At 43.1% G+C, this 20,255-nt stretch overlaps 1 protein-coding gene across 1 annotated transcript in view; it reads left to right on the top strand.

Annotated features, from left to right (window-relative positions):
- The window catches only part of ENTPD3 (ectonucleoside triphosphate diphosphohydrolase 3), a 34,343-nt gene that overhangs the window by 2,361 nt on the left and 11,727 nt on the right, over positions 1 to 20,255 (top strand). Inside the window, exons 2-5 of the mRNA XM_007116459.3 lie at positions 1,407 to 1,534; positions 9,450 to 9,567; positions 17,451 to 17,601; positions 19,743 to 19,902. Of these exons, the coding sequence (XP_007116521.1) occupies positions 1,407 to 1,534; positions 9,450 to 9,567; positions 17,451 to 17,601; positions 19,743 to 19,902 (557 nt within the window). The remainder of the gene's footprint in view (positions 1 to 1,406; positions 1,535 to 9,449; positions 9,568 to 17,450; positions 17,602 to 19,742; positions 19,903 to 20,255) is intronic.

Here is a 20,255-nt window from a genome sequence, read left to right on the forward strand (position 1 = left end):
GCATGTGGGATCTTCCCGGACCGGGGCACGAACCCGTGTCCCCTGCATCGGCAGGCAGACTCTCAACCACTGCGCCACCAGGGAAGCCCTAGGTATAATTTATATACAGTGAAATGGATAGATCTTGTGTCCCTAAATTAGGTATTCTTGCCTTCTGAAAGGATTATGTTTTTAGAATAGGGACAATTTATAAGAATCTTTTTTTTTAAGGGAAATTGTACCTAAGGAGCTGGTTTGCTTTGATTTTCAGTTTTTTCCAAAGAACTTTGGAAAAATCTGATAAATTTTGAAAAATGCACGCACCCATATACCCCACAATCCTATTAAGATGTAAGAGCATTCCATTACCCCAGAAAGTGCCAACGTGTTCCTTCCCAGTGGACCCTTGCCCCAAACCCCCATTCAATCACTGTTCTGATTTCTGTCACCTGTTTTAGAACTTAACAAATGGAATCATTTCAGAAAGTTTCTTTCTTTTCTTTTCTTTTTTTAAATAAGTATATTTGCTGCTTTATGAAATTTTCACTAGCCCACTGATTTTTTAAGACCCAAGTAAATATTTGCTCATAATCCTCTAGTTAAGAAATATTAGTTTAAATTTAATAAGCAGAAATAGTCCATTATGATACATTATATATTACTATATAATGCATATAATTATATAATTACCTTTATTCAGAGGCTATATATTTAGTTGAAGACTATTCATATGCTACATTTTTTCTTCTTCTTTTAAATGGATAGATATAGTTTACATAGATATAATTATGATTAAAATACAAATACCAGAGATTATATGACCACTTTGGGAGGGAACACGTGGATTGGGGTCTAGTTACTCTTTGTGAAGATGTAGGGGAGACCCTATGCCTTTACTATAGACACAGGAAAAATGACTGAGGTTGAATTCTTACTGGAAACCCACATATCTTAGGAATTCAAACGCGTTACTACTTGCTTGACGATAAGTCACCATGTACTGAACTTTATAATCATTGATTACACCTGAAATACAATATACATTTCTTTTTATTTATCTGAGATTATTTTCAAATGAAATGTTATATCACCTGCTTTAATAGAAAACCCATAATGTTCAAATCTACATTGAAACAAATGTTATTGTAAATCATCTCAGGGATGACCAGTAATATGCATAACACACTTTGGGAAATACCAGAGAACTAAACCATGCATACCCTCCCCGCAAACACTGGTTTAGTCCACTCTTTGGAGGAAAGATAAATGGGTACTGAGCCCAGTTGCTTCTCTAAAAGTATTGGTCTCACTAAAGCCAGAGAAACTGACTTATGCATGCGGTTAAGCACCCAGTCCACAGATTCTACGAAGGCCAGGACCTTGTTCCCAATTCCCCCTCATGTGTCTTCTGGGTCTCCCCATTTTAGGCCTCAAGGCCCTCTCCCGAATTTCAGCCATCATCACCTTGGTGGTCTTGCTTTTGAGCATTGTGGTGCTTGTAGCTGTCACACTCATCCAGATTCACCAGAAAGAGGTTCTCCTTCCAGGACTGAAGGTAGGTGTGAAGGGGTTGGCATTGAAGGGAAGAAATGGGCTCTGACATCAATGATTCTAAACTCATGAGTTAGAAGAGAAGAAAATTCTTGCCCTTACCTCTAGCTGGAGCCAGGGAAAGGTGGAGTAAGAACCCAGGGAGAAAGACTGGACATGCTGGGTTTGTGATGTTTGAGGTGAAAGATTGATAGTGGTGACACCTTCTCCTAGGACTGTGAGGTCTTGCTTTGACTCCTGACTGTTAGAACCAAAGCTAGACTCTGTAGCCAAGAATTATAGATGGCTGCCAAAGATCTACCAGCTTGTCAGTTCCTCCAGATGACACAAACTTGCTCATGAGTGAAGACCAGGAGACCCAGGCTCTTCATCTGGCCTAGCCTGGGTAAACAAAATCAAGGACCTGAAAGGACTTCTTGAGCTGTGTTGTGCTACCTCTGTTGAGTCTAGAAGTATGCCATGATCCCTCTGACTCTTCCCCCCGCAAAATTACTCAGCACCTTATGCTAAGTTCCACAAGCCTCTCTCAGCTCTTGATAAGTCCATCCCCAAATGGATGTTCTCTGGTAGGCTGAGAATTGTATGTATCCTTTCTGCCTTGGCTATTAAGGGTGATAGGAGGTGATCCCATGAGAGACTGTCAAATGAAAGGTGAAGAGAGTCAGTGAGTCCTTCAACCTTTTTGGGTAGAAGTCAGCAAACTTTCTCTGTAAAGGGCCGAACAGTACACATTTTAGGCTTTGAGAGCCGTTTATAGTCTCTGTTGCGAATCTTCTTTTGTTTTTGCTTTTGTCTTCTTATGACTCTTTAAAAATAGGAAAACCTCTCTTAGTTGGACAAGGGCCATAGGAGCCATGTTATCTGAATCTCATTTAGTATTTATCCTTGACCTTAGAGTCCTTTCTACATCTTCCTGCTGTTAGGGAGTGTTCAATGGCTATATCTGAAATAGAGGTTTTTAAAAGGTAAAAAAGAAACTAATATGCCTTGGCTGCGTGGGTGAGTTTGCTCTACCATCCTGAGTTCACTTTTCTAAAGGATTAAAGTAAAACCTTTTCATTTATTTATTTATTTTAATTAATTATTTTTTTTTGCCTTCGCCGTGCAGCTTGTGGGATCTTAATTCTCCGACCAGGGATCTAACCTGGGGCCCAGGCAGTGAGAGCACCAAGTCCTAACCACTGGAACACCAGGAAATTTCCTAAAAAATTTTTTTTTAATTTATTTATTGTTTTTGGCCACGTTGGGTCTTCATTGCTGCACACAGGCTTTCTCTAGTTGTGGCGAGCGGGGCTACTCTTCATTGCAGTGCCGGGCTTCTCATTGCGGTGGCTTCCCCTGTTGTGGAGCGCAGGCTCTAGGCATGCGGGCTTCAGCAGTTGCGACTCTCAGGCTTAGTAGTTGTGGCTCGCAGGCTCTAGAGCACAGTCTCAGTAGCTGTGGCGCATGGGCTAAGTCCTAACCACTGGAACACCAGGAAATTTCCTACAAAATTTTTTTTAAATTTATTTATTGTTTTTGGCCACGTTGGGTCTTCGTTGCTGCACACAGGCTTTCTCTAGTTGTGGCGAGCGGGGCTACTCTTCATTGCAGTGCCGGGCTTCTCATTGCGGTGGCTTCCCCTGTTGTGGAGCGCAGGCTCTAGGCATGCGGGCTTCAGCAGTTGCGACTCTCAGGCTTAGTAGTTGTGGCTCGCAGGCTCTAGAGCACAGTCTCAGTAGCTGTGGCGCATGGGCTTAGTTGCTCCGCGGCATGTGGAATCTTCCTGGACCAGGGATCGAACCCATGTCCCCTGCATTGGAAGGCGGATTCTCAACCACTGTGCCACCAGGGAAGTCCCTAAAATCTTTTTTAGATAATGGAATTTGGTTCTTTTATAAGGTATTTTACTTAAGAATCTCAGACCCCCATGAATAGCATGAATAAAAAAGAAAAATAAAAGGCCTTATGCAGCTGTCTAATGGTGAGAGGAAAACAAATTATCTGGTTGTCCAAAGACATTAGCTAAGGCCTAGAGAATCTGTTTTCCCAAGTTCCAGGCACTGCCTTCTCCTATAAACTATATAAAATCAGGATTGCCAACTAGGGGAAATACCCCCTTACACTTTGTAAATTGCTATTCAGTTGAGTGAGCGTTTTTCCCTGAATTATTTCACTGAACTCTTATGCCAACTATGGAAGGTGGACAAGCACTGTCACCACCATTTTGCAAGTGAGGAAACATAGGTTTGACCAGTGGATGGCAGGACCAGAACTGAAACCCGGACCCTCTTGTTCCCACGGCTCTTTTCACTTACTTCCCGCTGTTCCTTGATCCTAAGTTCTAAACAGGGAACCCAGGAGGAGATACTGGCCTCTGTGGGGAAAACACGTCCTCCTTTCCACAGGAGGGAAGGAGGGAGGATGGATGCAGAGGCAGGAAGGTGCTGAATTGGAGGAGGGACATGCCTCCCAATTGGGGGGAAGGCTGGTTCCACTCTTAGACCCCAGTAACCATTCTTAGACCCCAGTACCACCCTTAGACCCCATAAATCAAACGAACCAGCTCTAGCTGCGTTCCAGGTATATCTCTCCGTGGGACAAGGGAATGTGCCCACCAAGAGTCATGCTTCCCTTCTAGAACATGCTGTGGTGCCTGGGACCCCAGAATCCACGGTCTGTGTGGGCCTCCTGCTGAGGGCAGACCTCATCACTGGTCTGAGGGGTGGCAAAGGGGCAGATGCTTGCACGGAGAGTAGACAGAGCATGAGTGTGGGGTCTGAGCTAGCCCACCCTCTACAGTCAACATACAGGTGCATGAGGCTGTCTACTCTATGGATTTGCCTGGGGATGGGAAGACAGGTGGGGGTGGGGCAGGGCAGAAGTCTTCATTTATAAAATTTTCCCTCAGGCCCTTTAAAAGTGAGGGATGAGCTGGTTAAGGCAGTTGTTTTGGGAGATGAGAGGTAAATTCAAACTGGAGGGATATGGAGGAATTAGAAGACTTGAAGAGTAAACTGAGTACAGAAAAGTGGGTCCCCAAGCAGTATGGAGGGCAATGTTGAAGAAGGAGACCACACATGTTTAGTTCTGTGTCATAGGGGTTCCCCTAGTCAAAGATGCCCATGCAAGATGGTCATCTGGGGGTGACCCCACGAAGAACTGTGGGGGGATGGGAAGTGAGACAGAAGGGAAGGCAGCCAATGGAGGGGCTATTACCCAGCAGGTTACCACTGTGGGCAGCTGGAGCTGTCCTGCTAGGGATTTCTGGGAGCCAGTGCAGAATTCTCACCTCAGGGGTGTCCTCTGCCATGGGCGTATAGAACATCTGCCTCACAGCCATCCTACTCAAGGGCATATTTACACACCAGCTTCCATTAGTCATTGGTTGAGGGCTGCTCCCTGGGGAACATTAGCTCTCTAGTATTTCTGGCATATTGTGGGCTCAGGTAGGTTCAGCCAATGGAGACAGCCTTCAGGCAGGTAGAAAGTGCATGGTTGGACATCACAGTGGTAAGGTCTGAGGGCTTGTGGGCAGGGAACCCTCAGTGACTGTTCCCTGTAGATAGATTATTATTATTCCCATTTTGAAGATGAGAAAACAGAGGAACAGAAAGGGCAAATAGCGTCCCATGGTTCCACAGATTGGAAATAGCAGACTTGGCATAGAAGAAAAGAGAGCAGAGAACATTGGCCTTAGGCAAGGGTTTGGAAGGACCAGTAGACGTACCCTCACCAATTAGCAGACAGTTCAGAGAGGGAGTTTTTAATCTCTTCAGAATCTCGCTGTCAGGCCCCAGTTGTAGGGGACAGGAAGTTGTATAACACAGGAATATTGGCTCAGAAGGCCCATTCTGCTTCACTGAGTGGGTTAGTTATAAGAAAAGACAGATGTCCTGGGCCAGTTGAAGCAGGAGCAGAATGACAGCTTGGAAGGGGTCATTCCACATGCAGCTTTTCTCAGGCTGTCCAGAGACCTTTCCTTTTGTTTTGCAGTGTGTGCTAGGGGCAGGAAGGGCAGTGTGGAGGTGGAGACCAGTGAATATAAAGGCTTTTTCATTGTTTATGTTTTCATACCTGAGCCTTGTTTTGCCTTTTTGTGTGCTGCTGACAGTTGGTTTTGAGGGGCCAGCTCCACAGTGGCCTATCTGAGGGGCCCTGGCATGTTCCTCAAGACCCACATGAAAAGTCATGATATCTGGCTATTAAATCCAATGTTGGCCTACCTAACCTTGGTTTATCTGAGTGTAAAAGCGGAACTATTAAAACTTAGCCAACGGTGGAAATATCCCCAGTCCCTTTTTCACTGTCACTGGTCTGACCTGCTCTATAAGCTTGAAGAGTAAACATGATGACGTCGCCTTTATTTTTCACTCAGCACCCCCCACCTCAACCCCGCCGCTTTATTATCATTAAGTCCAATATCTTCCTCTTGAGGTTTCGCCCTCCTAACCGCATCACAGTTGTTTAGAAGCCCTGGAGCTTCTCAGACCCATCTGATCAATACCCCACTGCTATTGCCGCTCGCAGCCACATGGTGCCACTGTTGAAAAGGGGCCTGCAGGGTCCCAGGTTGTAGGGACACTGCTTTTCTACCAGTCAGAGCCTCACCTTGGGTCACATGACTCTCCAAAGCACAACAACTGGGCCAGGCTGTGTTAAAACCATTTCCTTCTAACCTTCATCCATTCTCAGTCATCAGCCTGGATATCTGGTGCGCTGTGGCCCACTCTGGTTTACCTCTTGGAGTACAAGAGGTGGGTAATTGGTTTTTTCCTTTCTAGAAGGCCCTGGCTCCTTATTCAAATTGGTGATTCTCCTCTCCAGCCAGATCTGCACACCACTTAACCAAGAGTTTGCTTCTGAGGGTCTTTTGTCTGAACAAAGAAAGTCTGCCGTACCATATCAGGCACCTTCTTATTAATCAGTCACCCTGTTAAGACTTGTTTTCCTTGGAACTCAGTGAAAGCACAGGGGCTATGAGTACAGGTTTGAGAGTCAGTTAGACCCTGGCTCGATCCCAAGTCTGTGACCTTGGCTAATTATTTAACCCCTGTGAGCCTCAGTTTCCCTATCTGTCACGTGGGGATGATGATAACACCTGCCTTATAAATGCAAAACTAAAGCCCTTTGTGCAGTGCCTGGCATATTATAAGTGTTCACCAAATGTTTATTACTACCACTATTCTCATTATTATAGTAAGAGTAATAATGATGATGATGATAATAATAATAATAATAAAACACATCTAAGAAAGCTGATCTTATGACCTCTGGTTTTGCTTTTGTTAGAAGCTCACAAAGTTCTTGAGTTTTGGACCATGGGGTTCATATGTTTCCTTTTGGTTCACCCACTGACTGTATCTTCAGTTCCACAGTCAGACCATGTTTGTTTGTTGTTTTTCTGACACTGCATTAAACAGAAGGCGACTTAATGCTTTTCATCCAAACATCACCCACCTAGCTGAACTGAATGAAATTCATTCTCCCCTTCCCCCTCCCTCCATGGAAACGCACTGAGTTGCACTGATCTAGGCAAATGAGCTCTGAAAACTGATTAAAGACCAATTTTTTCACTTTTGAAAATGCCAGTGAACGATGGTGGGGTGGGGGTGGATCATCTTAGTACAAAGTAGCACTGGGCCTCAAGGCTGCTCCTGTCACCACATTAGCAGGCGCCCAAGTGGCCGCCATTTCTCCTGCAAATCTCAGAGCAAAGTCTCTGGCTGCTGCCCATTCTGCTGAAAACTGAATCCCATTTTCCTGGACATACAAATGAGAATGGACATTCTTCATTCTTTCTGATCTTGGCCCAGCAGCCTCGAGCATTCTTCATGAAGGGTTGGGATAAAGAAGATTTGGGGACAGACAGGCACCCTCTGGAGTAGCTGCCCTCTTATGCTCTCTCTCCTCTTATCAGTACCAGGCATGGAGGGGCTGGTGAGCAGGTCGGCAGCAGAGGGAAGGAAAGAAAGCAGACTGATACAGAGGCTCAGACCTCTGGAGTGCCTGGTTTCCTTCAGTTTCAACCTGTGCTTTAATCTCATGGGGAGCCTCTGCCTGGAACAGATTGCGTACAATGCCTCCTCTGTTTGCCATGGGGGGTGTCATGTCAGTATCTCAGGCAACACGCATCAGACTGAAGAGCTGAGGTGAAGAGGCTATTCAAGTTCAAATACCAATGTACACAGGATGTTCTATCTTAATAGAATGGAGAAGCTGGAGTAACATTTTTTTATTTGCTCCTCTTTCAAATGAAGCAAGCCTTCGTGATAGAAAGTTTAGAATCGGGATTGGTTAAATTAACTACTGTACATCTCATAGTGAATGTGATGAATGGCTTAAAAATCATGTCAGTATTTTTACTGGTAGGGAGAGATGTTCATGATATACTTTTATTTATTTATTTATTTATTTATTTATTGGCCGCGCTGCATGGCATGAGGCATCTTAGTTCCCTGACCAGGGATCTAACCCGTGCCCCCTGCAGTGGAAACGCGGAGCCTTAACCACTGGACCACCAGGGAAATTCCCCATGATATACTTTTTAAGTAAGAAAAGAGCATTGGAGAAGATTATGTGTAGTGTAATCCTGTGTCGATTTAAAAACATATGTCTAAACACATATGTGTATATGTAGTTGTATGCACAGAAAACCATTGGAAAAGATATATAACAAGGTGTTAAAACAATAGTTGGATTTGAGGGGTGTTATTCACTTTTTTCCTCTTTTTCTTGCTTTGCAATTTTATTTATTTTGCTTCACTGATTTTTTCTATATAGCCTGTATTTATTGAGCAGCCACTAAGCATCAGTCTCCTGTTTACTTCTGAAAGGAAGTTGTCTGAAGACGAGGGAACCCAGAAAGGTTAGGTCTCTTACGCAATATCGGAAAAGTAGGAATCCATCTGATGTGACCTGCCTCCACAACCCAACATCATCTTCCTCTCTGGGACAGGTTAGGCTAACTCAGTGGTGGGGGAATTGGGGAAAAGGTGCCACCCAGAAGCCTCTGATGCCCTGGGCTGATTCCAAGCCCAACCAGATAGTGACCTAGGTCAGCATAACTCATTCCAGTGCCCCTAGGCTGCTAATGAATGCTCCTTCCTAGGCAGGCCTGGTCCAGGGCCTGGGCTGGGCCACACCGTCAAGTGAAGCTCCCTGGTACCTGCCTCAAGCTGCGTGAGATGGCTGGCAATACCCTCCTGTCCATTTGTTCACACACATGTCACCAAAGTGGGATAATATGTCAACATTCGTTTGTATTTTAGTTTTTTCCTCCTTAAGCAGGAATACTTTCATTCTGAAGGCCAATGCAGATATCAGTGTGTCACTCCCCTGTGAGAACTTCCTACCTATGGTTTCCTTTTGGTTGTTTATCCCAGGCTGATAGGCCTGGAAGTTTGGAGAATAGAGGGCAGCAGGTGACTGACTATTCATTGTACTCCTGAGACCAAGGTGGCTTCTGACCGCCCCCCCCCACCCCCCGCAGAGTCTGGATGAGGAGGTATCAGGAGACTGTCTTTGCATGCAAGATCTTTGGGGTACTCATCTTCAACCTTGGCTGCATACTGGAATCACCAAGGGAGCTTTAAAAACTGTTGGTGCCTGGGTCCACAGACAGAGATTCTGATTTAATGGGTCTCAAGTGCAACCTTGGCACTGGGAGTTTCAAAAGCTCCCCAAGTGATTCTAATGTGAGGTCAAGGCTGAGAACTGCGGCCTAGAACACCTGACCCATCTCCCTCCAACCCCTCCATCCAGAGTCCATGGAGACAAAGCTGGTTTAGAGAAAATAGTTTTTTCTTTTTGGTCAGCTCCTACCTAAATGAAGCAGTGTGGGTTAAGCTCTTGGGAGGATTCAGGGTTCTCGGTGGCCCCCTGGGAAAAGGGGTCCTCAGATGCCTGTCTCTGACTCTCCCTCCCCACCTTTTATTCAGTATGGAATCGTGCTCGATGCCGGGTCTTCCAGAACCACAGTCTACGTGTATCAATGGCCAGCAGAGAAGGAGAATAATACTGGAGTAGTCAGTCAAACCTTCAAATGTAGCGTGAAAGGTAAGGCCCAAGGGAAGCAAGGGAATGTCCTAATGTCCTTCAGAGGCCTGCAGGAGTCCTGAGATGCTGCCCAGAGGCAAGGACTGAGCACTGGGCTGAGTGTCAGGGAAATATGAGACCTTGAGTTAGTGCTGCTACTCATCAGTACAGTGACCTCAGGCCAGCCCCTTCCCTTCTCTGGGTTTCAGATTTCTCATCCGTAAAATGGTCGGGCGGAGGGGGGGGGCGGGGGAGGCGCTGTCAAGGACTGTGAATGGTGTGAGATTCTACCCTGCTGCACTTTCATGGATGCTGGTGGAAGACCCAAGACTCCTGGGTCAGAAACAAAGGAGAGTTTCTTATTCACAGAAACAGCTGTAGCCCGAGTATCAGCATTTTCTTGTGCTGGTTCTGAGCCCCAATTTGCACAGGATGATGTAAAAAGGGCCAGATGGTACCTGCTCGCACAGTGCGTTATGTTACAGAAGAGGAACCCTGAGATTAGGGAATCTGAAACATTTATAATGGGTACCTGCCTTTTGCTCTGGAGGGAAACACGATATCTTCTGAGCCTGTTCATTATGCAAATATCCTTGAAAAAATAGTCCAGAACAAAGGCAGTCAGTGCCTCTGCTCATAATGCATAAACATGAGAAACTCAAGGAAAACTGTATTCCAATAGGAAAATTATATTCCAGTTGGCTGTATATGGTGGGGAGGTGGGTAGAGAGAGATAGACAGAGATGGACAATCTGTAAACCAGTAGGCGTTTGTGGCTCTGTTCCAGTAAAGCTTTCTTTATGGACCCTGAAATTTTGAATTTCATATAATTCTCAAATGCCACAAAATATATTAAAAAAAGATTTTCCCCACCATTTAAAAATAATGTAAGAATATCTTAGTTCACAGGCTGTATAATAGAAGGTGGAGAACTGTATATGGCCAGTGAGCTGCCGACCCCTGACACAGAACAGCATCAACATCTTTAATGACCCTCCACGCACTCCCTGCCTCCTCCACAACATATTTGGAATGTTAGACTGATGGTTTACTTGTTCTTCTTTAGTTTTGTCCTTATGCATTTAGTTTTTCCTGGTTTTGAAAATGGAATCAATCACATATTTATTTAATTAGAAGCAAACGTTTATTCTGTAATTTGCTTTGTTCACTACCACTGGGTTTTTAAGATTCATCTATGCTGCAAGGAGTAGCAGTATCTGGTTCATTTTTACCTGTTGATGGATATTTGTATTTCCCTGGTAACTAATAAGGTTAAGTATATTTTTATATATTTATGACTCTGTTTCTGTGAAATGCCTGTTTATGTCTTTTGCTCATTTTTCTACCAAATTGCCTGAATTTTTCCTTTTGAGTCCTAGGAATTCTTTATCTATATTCTGAATATGAATGCTTTGCTAGTATTATTATCATATTGTTGCTAATATCCTCTCACAGTTATGGTTTGTCTTTTTAATTTCTTCATGATATCTTCTGACGAATAGAAGTTCTTAATTTTTATGTAGGTACAATTATCAATCTTCTCCCTTTTGGTTTGCACTTTTGTACATTTTATTTAAGAAATCCTTCCCTATCCTAAGGTCATAAAGATATTCTTCTATCAAAATTTTGGACTTCCCTGGCGGTCCAGTGGTTAAGACTCCACGCTTCCACTGCAGGGAGCACGGGTTCAATCCCTGGTCAGGGAACTAAGATCCTGCATGCCGCATGGAGCAGCCAAAAAAAAAAAAAAGTTTTATAATTTTGCCTTTTACAATTAAGCCTTTAGTCCACATAATCAAGCCCAGTTAGTGAGTGTGTATGTATGCACCACCCTCTTTAGAGCATTATGATCTTTGACTTGGCCTGGATCTTCCAACCAGTATGTCCTGAATGGGTTACAGGGATACTCTCAGCCTATAGGACAAGTTATAGACTCTGAACCAGTCCTCCCAACCCAAGCAACCTCCTTCATTTCCCTCAATGAGCTGCCCAAATAGAATACTTTCTTGCAGGTCATGGCATGGAAAAAGTTGGGAAGCAGAATTAGCCTTTCCCATAGGGAGACCAAGAGTCTTCTATGGATAACCAGGGTGCATTCTGATCATCTGCCCTTCCATGGAGGGCAGCCAGGAGCTCGCCTTCCCTGGGACATAGGTGTCACAGTTAAGGTGTCCAGACAGAGTCTGGGATGCAAGGGAGTGATTAGCGATCCACAGCCTTGGAAGGAAGGCGGAAGAAGGAGGATTGGACAGAAAGAGAAGTCAGATTGCAACCCAGGCCTGACAGAGCTCTAGCCAATTAGAGATGTCCTGTATTGGGTATGAATGGCCTGAAATGGCTGGGCTGTGATCCCCCCATCACTGTCAGTCATTGGATGTTGCCATCCTGGGAAAAAGATGTTGAGCAAGGCAGCTCTCTGCAGCTGAGGCAAACCCCGAAGGAGCTAACCGCTGAGACACTAAGCCCTTCTTTGAAGAGGCATCTGCATGGCACCTCTCTGGGCTCCTCACGACAGGGGACATCCATGTTTTCTGAGTACTGCTTGCATTGTTACCCACAATTCATAAGCGGCAGCACCGTCGCTCAAACTTCAGCCAGAGATCCCATCTCTGTTCTCCTAACTTCTGAGCCATTTCTTCACCCCCAAGCATGAAAGAGGATGCTTTCTTTAGGAAAGAGAGACCAGTCACTCCAAGTGGAGAGGATAGTGTAGGACAGTGATTTAGACGTCACCCTATCCCTACTGCGGGAACTCTAGAAAGTTATCTAACCTCTCTGAGTCTTGACTCACTCATCTCTAAAATAAAAAGCATTATAATAGTAATACCCACCCCACAGGAATTATTTGAAGATCAAATGACATAATACATATAAAGCAGGTAGCAAATGCCTGGCATACAGTAGGCACTCAATAAGTGTTAGCTATTATTAATTATGGGGCACCACACTTTAGAGCTTCTGGTGGATATTCTTGCTAAAAGGTTATTCTAACATAGTTGTAAGATCTGCCTCTATACCCGGGAGGGCAATTCAGCCAAGTCAGTCCTGATGGCCTCGGGCTGTAGAAAGAGGTGGCACTTTCATGGGGAGGGCCCCAGGCAGTCTCTCAGGGGTAGGGGCCCTTGGCCCACCCTGGATGTGATTTAGGGGATGGGCAGGGTCACGGAGCCCACACCACATCCATAAATGGATCTTCCCTTTGATCACGGTAGCCTCAGGGATCCATATATACTCGCAATGACCAGAAGACTACAAATTACAGCTCAAATTACAGAGTTAAAGTTTGGCAAGTGTCATCCCCTGGAAGACAGGCAGCTTCGCCAAGCATAATTTGTGTTTCTAGTTTCTCAGTTGCAAATTTCCCCAGGTCTCCCCGCCTTGGCCAGTTTGAGGGGTTGGTGAATGCTTTCTTGCCCAACAGTGTTTCCCGAATGCCCAGGGCCTCAGAAATTTCTTTCTCAGGGGGTCCCTGGTGAGTATCCAGTCCTCAGGTGCTGTTTTCCGTGAGTTCACTGGGTGCTGCTTTAGCTGCTGGTCCCCATGCTGGTGCCTGTTGCTCTGGCTGCTTGTTTTAAAGCCATTCCCTCAGGGTCACTGGTTCCTTGCCTGCCCCTCATCTCTTGTGCAGGAGGCACTGCTCATGGTTCCTGCTGCCTTCTCTCACAGGCGACATTCATGTTTTCCCTTTAAACCAGCAGTTAAAAATTCTTTAAACTCCACTAGAGCCTAAACTTAACCATCTCCTCCACTAAAATACCTTAAAGAGTTGCTCTAGGGACCAGGCCACTACAGTGTTGGAAAGCATCCCTTGCTCATGTCTTTTGCTTGTGTCCCACCTCAAGTAAGTCTTGTGCCAGCTGTCCAACTCTCTCTTCCCAGATTAGAATAGCAGTTTTAGCTCTCTTCTTGGGGTTGTGAATCCCAGTATCCCATGAACCTATGAATCCAATCTCCTTTTCCCTCTGGGAGGCTTAAGGAACCTTATGCAAATAGGCCCCTGAGGGACATGCTCAAATACCCCACATTTCCACATTCTAGCAAGGCTCCTAACCAGTTCCTATCCAGAGACCAGCTCTGGCAGAATATATTTTGTTTGCTCTAGATTGGACTACACAATCCCCTTACTATAGTATTGTGAGCTGATGTGAAAATCTCATTGATTGATTGATTGATTGATTGATTCATGTACTTAATAAATATTTATTGGGTGCCTGCTGTCTGCCAGTAACTGTTCTTGACACTGGGAATTCTAAAATAACCAAAATATACAAAGCCTCTGCTGTTACAGAACTTACAGTCTAATGAAGGAGACAGAATAAATAAATGGGTATGTGATATCAGGGAGAAGTGCTGTGAGGAGAAACTAAGCCAGCTAGGTGGATAGAGAATGATCATTCTATTTCATGGGAGAGCAAAGAAGGTGATAGCTAAGCAGAGACCAAATTGAGATGAGAGAGTGAGCCGTGCACCTGTTTGAGGGAAGAATGTGCTGAGCAGAGGGCGTGGCAAAAGAAAATGCCAAGGGTGACAGCTGCTCAGCATTTTCTAGGAAAAGCAAAGGGGCCGATGTGGCTGGAGCAGAACGAGTAAGAGAAACAAAAGTGAGAAATGAGGCCAAAGCTGTCACCGAGGCCAGCTCATAGAGGACCTTGAGACGCAGTAAGGGGTTTGACATTTACTCAAATGAATTTTCTTCGAAGTATATTGGGAAGCCATTAGGAGCTTCTGATCAGGGAACTAACACGATATGACATAATTTTCAAGGGTCACTCTGTCAATGTAGAATACGTAGTCAAGAGACTAAGATTAGAAGCAGGGAAACCAGGGCTATTAGAGCAGTGCAAGTGGGAGGTGACGTTTTGGTGGTCTGGCCTAGACTGGTGCTTCTCAACATGGGGCGACGTTGCCCCCCAGGGAACATTTATCAATGTCTGGGACATTTTTTGGTTTTCATAACTGGGGTTGGCCGTGCTGCTGGCATCTAGTAGTAGAGAACAAGGATGCTGCTAACCATTGCATAACTCACAGGACAGCCCACAAAACAAAGAATAATCCAGCCCAAAACTTCAGTAGTGCTGAGGTTGAGAAACACTGATCGAGAATGGTTCTGGGGAAGGGAGTGAGAAGTGCTCAGATTTGAGAGGTATTTTGAAAGTAGAGCGAAAAAGATTTTATGATAGATTCAATATGCAGCATCCTGGTTGATGGTGCCTGAACATTAGTTCTGACCTGAGTAACTGCATGCATGAAGGTACCATCTCCTTAGAGTGGGCAACACTGAGGGTAGAGTAGGTTGGGGCCATGGCAGGGATTAAGGAATTTGGTTTCAAATATATTAAGTTGGAGATGCCTATAAATCATCTAAGTCAATGGACAGCAAACTTTTCCTGTAAAGAGCTAGAGGATAAATATTTTTCATTTGTTGGCTATATGATCTCTGTTGTAACCATTTAACTCTCCCACTTTAGCATGAAAGCAGCCATAGACAATATGCAGACAAATTAGCATGTATGTATTTCAAGAAAGCTTCATTTATGGACACTTGTACAGGCCTAATAGGATATACCCTAAGGACAAAAAAAACTTCAAAAAATCTTAAATTGTTTTCAATAACCCTATAATTGGTGGTAGTGCTGGTATTGTCATTGTCATAATGAGACTGCTGTGTGTGGATTGTGAAATAAAGCAAATGAGTTATTAAGTTGGAGGGGCTGGGAAACAGGCTAGTAAAAGGAAGATAAAGATACAAGATCAGTGAATTCAAGGAAGAACTTGAAGTTTTGAATTAGAAATACCACTAAGAATTCATGATGTGTTTTCTCTTGAAATAAAGTTTTCTCTAAGTCTGTCTTCTGGAAAGGCTTTCAGTTAGCCAGCTAGCTTCCAAATTTTGAATGCTAAATACCGTTACTCAATAAAAGAAACCAGGATTCCTTGGAGAAACAGCAGATTCCAGATCTGGGGCAGGAAATACACAGGTCATTGATACATCTCATCATATCAGAAAGCAGAAAAGTTCTTAAAGGTTTCTGGGATCATGTCAAAAGGATTCAGCTGCCAAATTGAAGAGAGCGCCACTGGACAAGATAGGCCACCAATAAGAATAGTAACTGCAATGAATTGAAACATATCAAATATATCTTTAGATTCATATGCCCTTAAACAAACAAACGAACAAAATCCCTTATTGGTTATATTAGGTAGACACTAGAGATGCAATCTATATTTTTTAAGCTGGTAAATAAAGGGAAAGAATCAAGCACTTATCCACTTATGCCTTCCCTGTACAAACTGTACTGTAGGGTAATCAAATAGTTAACGATGAGGAAGTTTTCCTCTTAAAAAAGCATTTTAGGTAAAAAGTGAAGCAAGAATGATGGAAATAAAATATCAGCATTTCATAAACCGTAATGGAGTAATGAATGGATCTAAGCAATGATCATTGATGCCTGTTAACAGCACAAAGAGAGAAACAACCAGATGCTTGTGCGTCTTATTAGAAATGCACATCCCTATAAACTACTCTTTCTGAAAAAGTTCAAACCTGAATGTGATTAAGCCTCTACATTCAGTTACCAATTTACAGAAAAAAAACTGGGACCAAATAACATGTTAAATGAATCATGGGGCTGCAATCAGCAAATTCTAGACTGTGGGAAACTATAAGACAAATGAAATTGCAAGGAAAAAAATGTTTAATTACAAAGAAAAATTAGAGGGGGGGCGGAATCTATATATTAAAAGAGACTTAAGAGACATGCCAACCAATTATAATGGATGGAATTTATTTGGGCCCTAGTTCAAACAAACTAGATAGAAAGAGAGAGGTGAAAGAAGATGTGGCACATATATACAATGGAATATTACTCAGCCATAAAAAGAAATGAAACTGAGTTATTTGTAATGAGGTGGATAGACCTGGAGTCTGTCATACAGAGTGAAGTAAGTCAGAAGGAGAAAAACAAATACCGTATGCTAACACATATATATGGAATCTAAGAAAAAAAAATGCCATGAAGAGATTAGTGGTAGGACGGGAATAAAACACAGACCTACTAGAGCATGGACTTGAGGACATGGGGAGGGGGAAGGGTAAGCTGTGACGAAGTGAGAGAGTGGCAGGGACATATATACACTACCAAATGTAAAATAGAGAGCTAGTGGGAAGCTGCCGCATAGCACAGGGAGATCACCTCTGTGCTTTGTGACCACCAAGAGGGATTGAATTTTTTAATGGACTTTTTTTTTAACACACTATTGTAAAACAGTTATACTCCAATAAAGATGTTAAAAAAAAAGTCCATTAAAAAATTCAATCAAAAAAAAGAGAGGTGGAGGGAGAGAGAGGGAGAGAAAAAAATATGAATATGGAGGAAATGTGAACCTTAATTAGATATTTAATTATATTAAGGGATTATTTTTAAGATTTTTAGGTAGAATAATGAGACTATGGTTATGTTTCTTTAAAAGAATTCTTACCTTTTAATGATACATACTGAAATATTTATAGAATGAAATGATACCATGTCTGCAGTTTGCTTCATGAGGAGAGAATGGGAGAGTGCAGATGGAGCAAGATTGATCATTGTTGAAACTGGAAGATGGGTGCATGGGTTTGTTAGACTCTTCTCCTTACTTTTATTTATATTTGAAATTTCCATGATGAGAACTTTTTTTTTAAAGCAGGTCTTGGCTCATTACTTTTTTCACCTTTGTAATTCTTTCCTTCCATATTTTGGGAATTGACTCATCTGTGTGACCACATGGAACTTAGCACATACACAATTTTCAGCCCCCTACAAAAACCCATTAATTTCCAGAGCCGATTTATTTTATATTTAAAAGTTGTACTGCTCTTGTTGATTCCTGGGAAGGCTAAGAAGTGCTGACTGCTTGCTCTTCAGCTTCTGGGATCTCCAGCTATGGGGAAAACCCTCAAGATGCCCCCAAAGCCTTTGAGGACTGCATGCAAAAAGTCAAGGGGCATATTCCAGCCCACCTCCATGGATCCACCCGCATTTACCTGGGGGCCACAGCTGGGATGCGCTTGCTGAGGTAAGGGCTGGAATGGCACAGAGGAGCCCTTTGGACCAAAATAATCAGGAATGTGTTGAATTCTTTCCAAGAAGGTAACTCTATTTCTGGGAATAAATCCAAAAGAAAGAAGCCCATATTCTGCCATAAATTTAGGCTTTAAAAGTTGGGAAACTTTTAGTCTTTATCTTAATACTCAGAAAGAAACAGTTCTATATTTGATTCCCTTCCCCATGGTGATTTTACTGAGAGCTCTGAAAATAAAGGAAACTGACATGAAATCTAATCATGGGATGTACCTCTAGTTTTCTAGAAAAGTAGAAACTGTTTCTGACTCCTGGTATTTTAACACCTGTGGACAACCGGCTCCACTAAATGCAACCCACTATACTACTAAGCTGTGTAGCTTCTACCCATGTACAAAATGTCACTGAGATCTGCTTTCAAATACTGGGATTTCTGCTCCTCACCCCAAAGCCTTTGGCGTTACATAAAAACAAACATCTCATTTCATTCAATTAAGCAGTTCCTTCTAAATTTGTAGCCATGACTTTTAGCCCAGTTGCATTGTTTTGACTGTCCTTTCTCTTCATTTTTTTTCTCCATGATAATATTTCCTTGACCTTGAAATAAAAGAAAAATAGTTTTTAAAAAAAACCCATCAAACTTAAATCTACCTAAATTAAAGGGTAGATGCTGCCCTAAACTTTGAAAATAAGGCTTTCTCCCCAAAAGATGACACTCATTCTGCTTCAAAGCCACTTTGTCTGTGATCCCAGGAATGTAAAATTACATGTATTTTCTTCATGTGGGCATGAAGAAAATACAAAGGAACAACAGAGTCACATTCAGATGATCATCAAAAAAAATCATGAAGCACTCTCAGTTGGACTAAGCCCTTTCCTTGTAGTTTTCCTCTCCTTTTTTCTATTCCTATGTCCTGGTTGACCAAGTAGAATGAGGAAAGAAGTCAGATTTCTTTGCTTACTCTTGGAAACTGCAGTGTGTTTTCAAAATTATTGCGTTTACCTGAAATAGAAATGTCATAGAAATTCCCTTCTTCTGCCTTTTCTTTCTTATGGAAACAAAGAACCCAACTTTCTCTTGGTTGCTTTTTTCTCCCAGTCCTCTCGGTGAGAAATCATTCAAAGGCTCTGTAATTTATAGCCCATGACAAAAACCATGGAATACAAGTTTGCCAGTTGGGGAAAAAGTGAATGTCGCATTTGAATAAATTAAATATTAATGCCTCCTTGTGAAACTTTCTGATGGTGATCCATTTCTTCTGAGGAACTAGTTGATATTTTAATTGCTAGAAAAGTCAAATATAAAAAAAAACAATAATTTGAGAATCTCTGGGATGGGAATTAATAAAACTAGGAAAATTCTTAATTATTTTCCAAGCGGTGATAATTTGCTACTGAACTGGAATGGACTTCTGCTTGTAGCATTTCTCTTTCTTCTTCTTCAGCCAAGAGTGAGCCAGTGCCCCTGGCTTTCTTAACCCACTGATGAAAGGGAAAAGAGTCTCCCAAGTGAGCTTTCTTTCATAAAATGGCAGCAGATGAATGATATTATTACTCTACATCATGGGTGATATGAACGCTATGTTACCACTCCTCCATGGGTCAGCACACTAATGAATTTCAATTCAATGACAGCCATGATGGCCATCATATCCCCTCACGATGAAGCCCTCCCAAAGAGCAAAGCTGGGAGAGCTGAAAACTCACCCCTCTTCCTTTCCCCCTCCCTCCTAAGCTCCCCTTCCTTCTGGCCTGTGAGGGTTTCTTTATATGGTGCCCCAAGAGATTACTTATGCCACTCCTATGCCTTCACCGATCTCCTTTCTTCTGCTGATCTGAGACAGAGCGATGGTGACTGAGTAGGAGGCTCTTTTCATTAGCTGGTTGCTAGAGAGAGGGATAGGAACAGGTAGGGGAGGAGAGAACAAGTGGTATTTTCACTGGTAGCTATTTTCCTGCTTGGCAGTTTGACAGGTAACAAGTGCATCCTGCCTTGCCTGGGAGGCTTCAACTTGTACAGGGGGTTGCCATGTCTTATATACATCTGGAAAACTGTCCCTGCCTGAAGGGGGTGGGGGGTTTATTTTAAGATTGTTGTCTGGGCACTCAGCCTTTTGTGTTCTGTGCCTTGCATAGGTTGCAAAACGAAACAGCAGCTAATGAAGTCCTTGCAAGCATCCAAAACTACTTCGAGTCTCAGCCCTTTGATTTTAGGGATGCTCAAGTCATTTCTGGGCAAGAGGAAGGGATTTATGGATGGATTACAGCCAACTATTTAATGGGAAATTTCCTGGAGGTGTGTGAAAACAAATGCATGGTTTTTAATCTTGCTGTTTATCCTGTCCCCTGTGGTTGGTAACTTAAGCAGAGGTACATGCCAACAGGGCCATCCGTCCTGCATTGTTTCTATCATGCAATGAATTAGGGAAACATCTATGATACAACAGCTAAGAAAAGACATGAATAGCTAGGACAAAGCCATGGATCCTAAACAGGACCAAATGGATGGGGGAGGGGGAATATCATCATTTTACTAGCTAATAAGAAATTAGAGGCAGGGGAGGATCTAAATCTAGCAGTGGGCTATGAGTTTTTTGAAGGACATCTGGAAAATGACCCTTCCAAGAAGTCCCATAGCCATCTGGAATT

The sequence above is a fragment of the Physeter macrocephalus genome, chromosome 18, assembly GCF_002837175.3.
Source record: "Physeter macrocephalus isolate SW-GA chromosome 18, ASM283717v5, whole genome shotgun sequence".
Classification (NCBI taxonomy): domain Eukaryota; kingdom Metazoa; phylum Chordata; class Mammalia; order Artiodactyla; family Physeteridae; genus Physeter; species Physeter macrocephalus.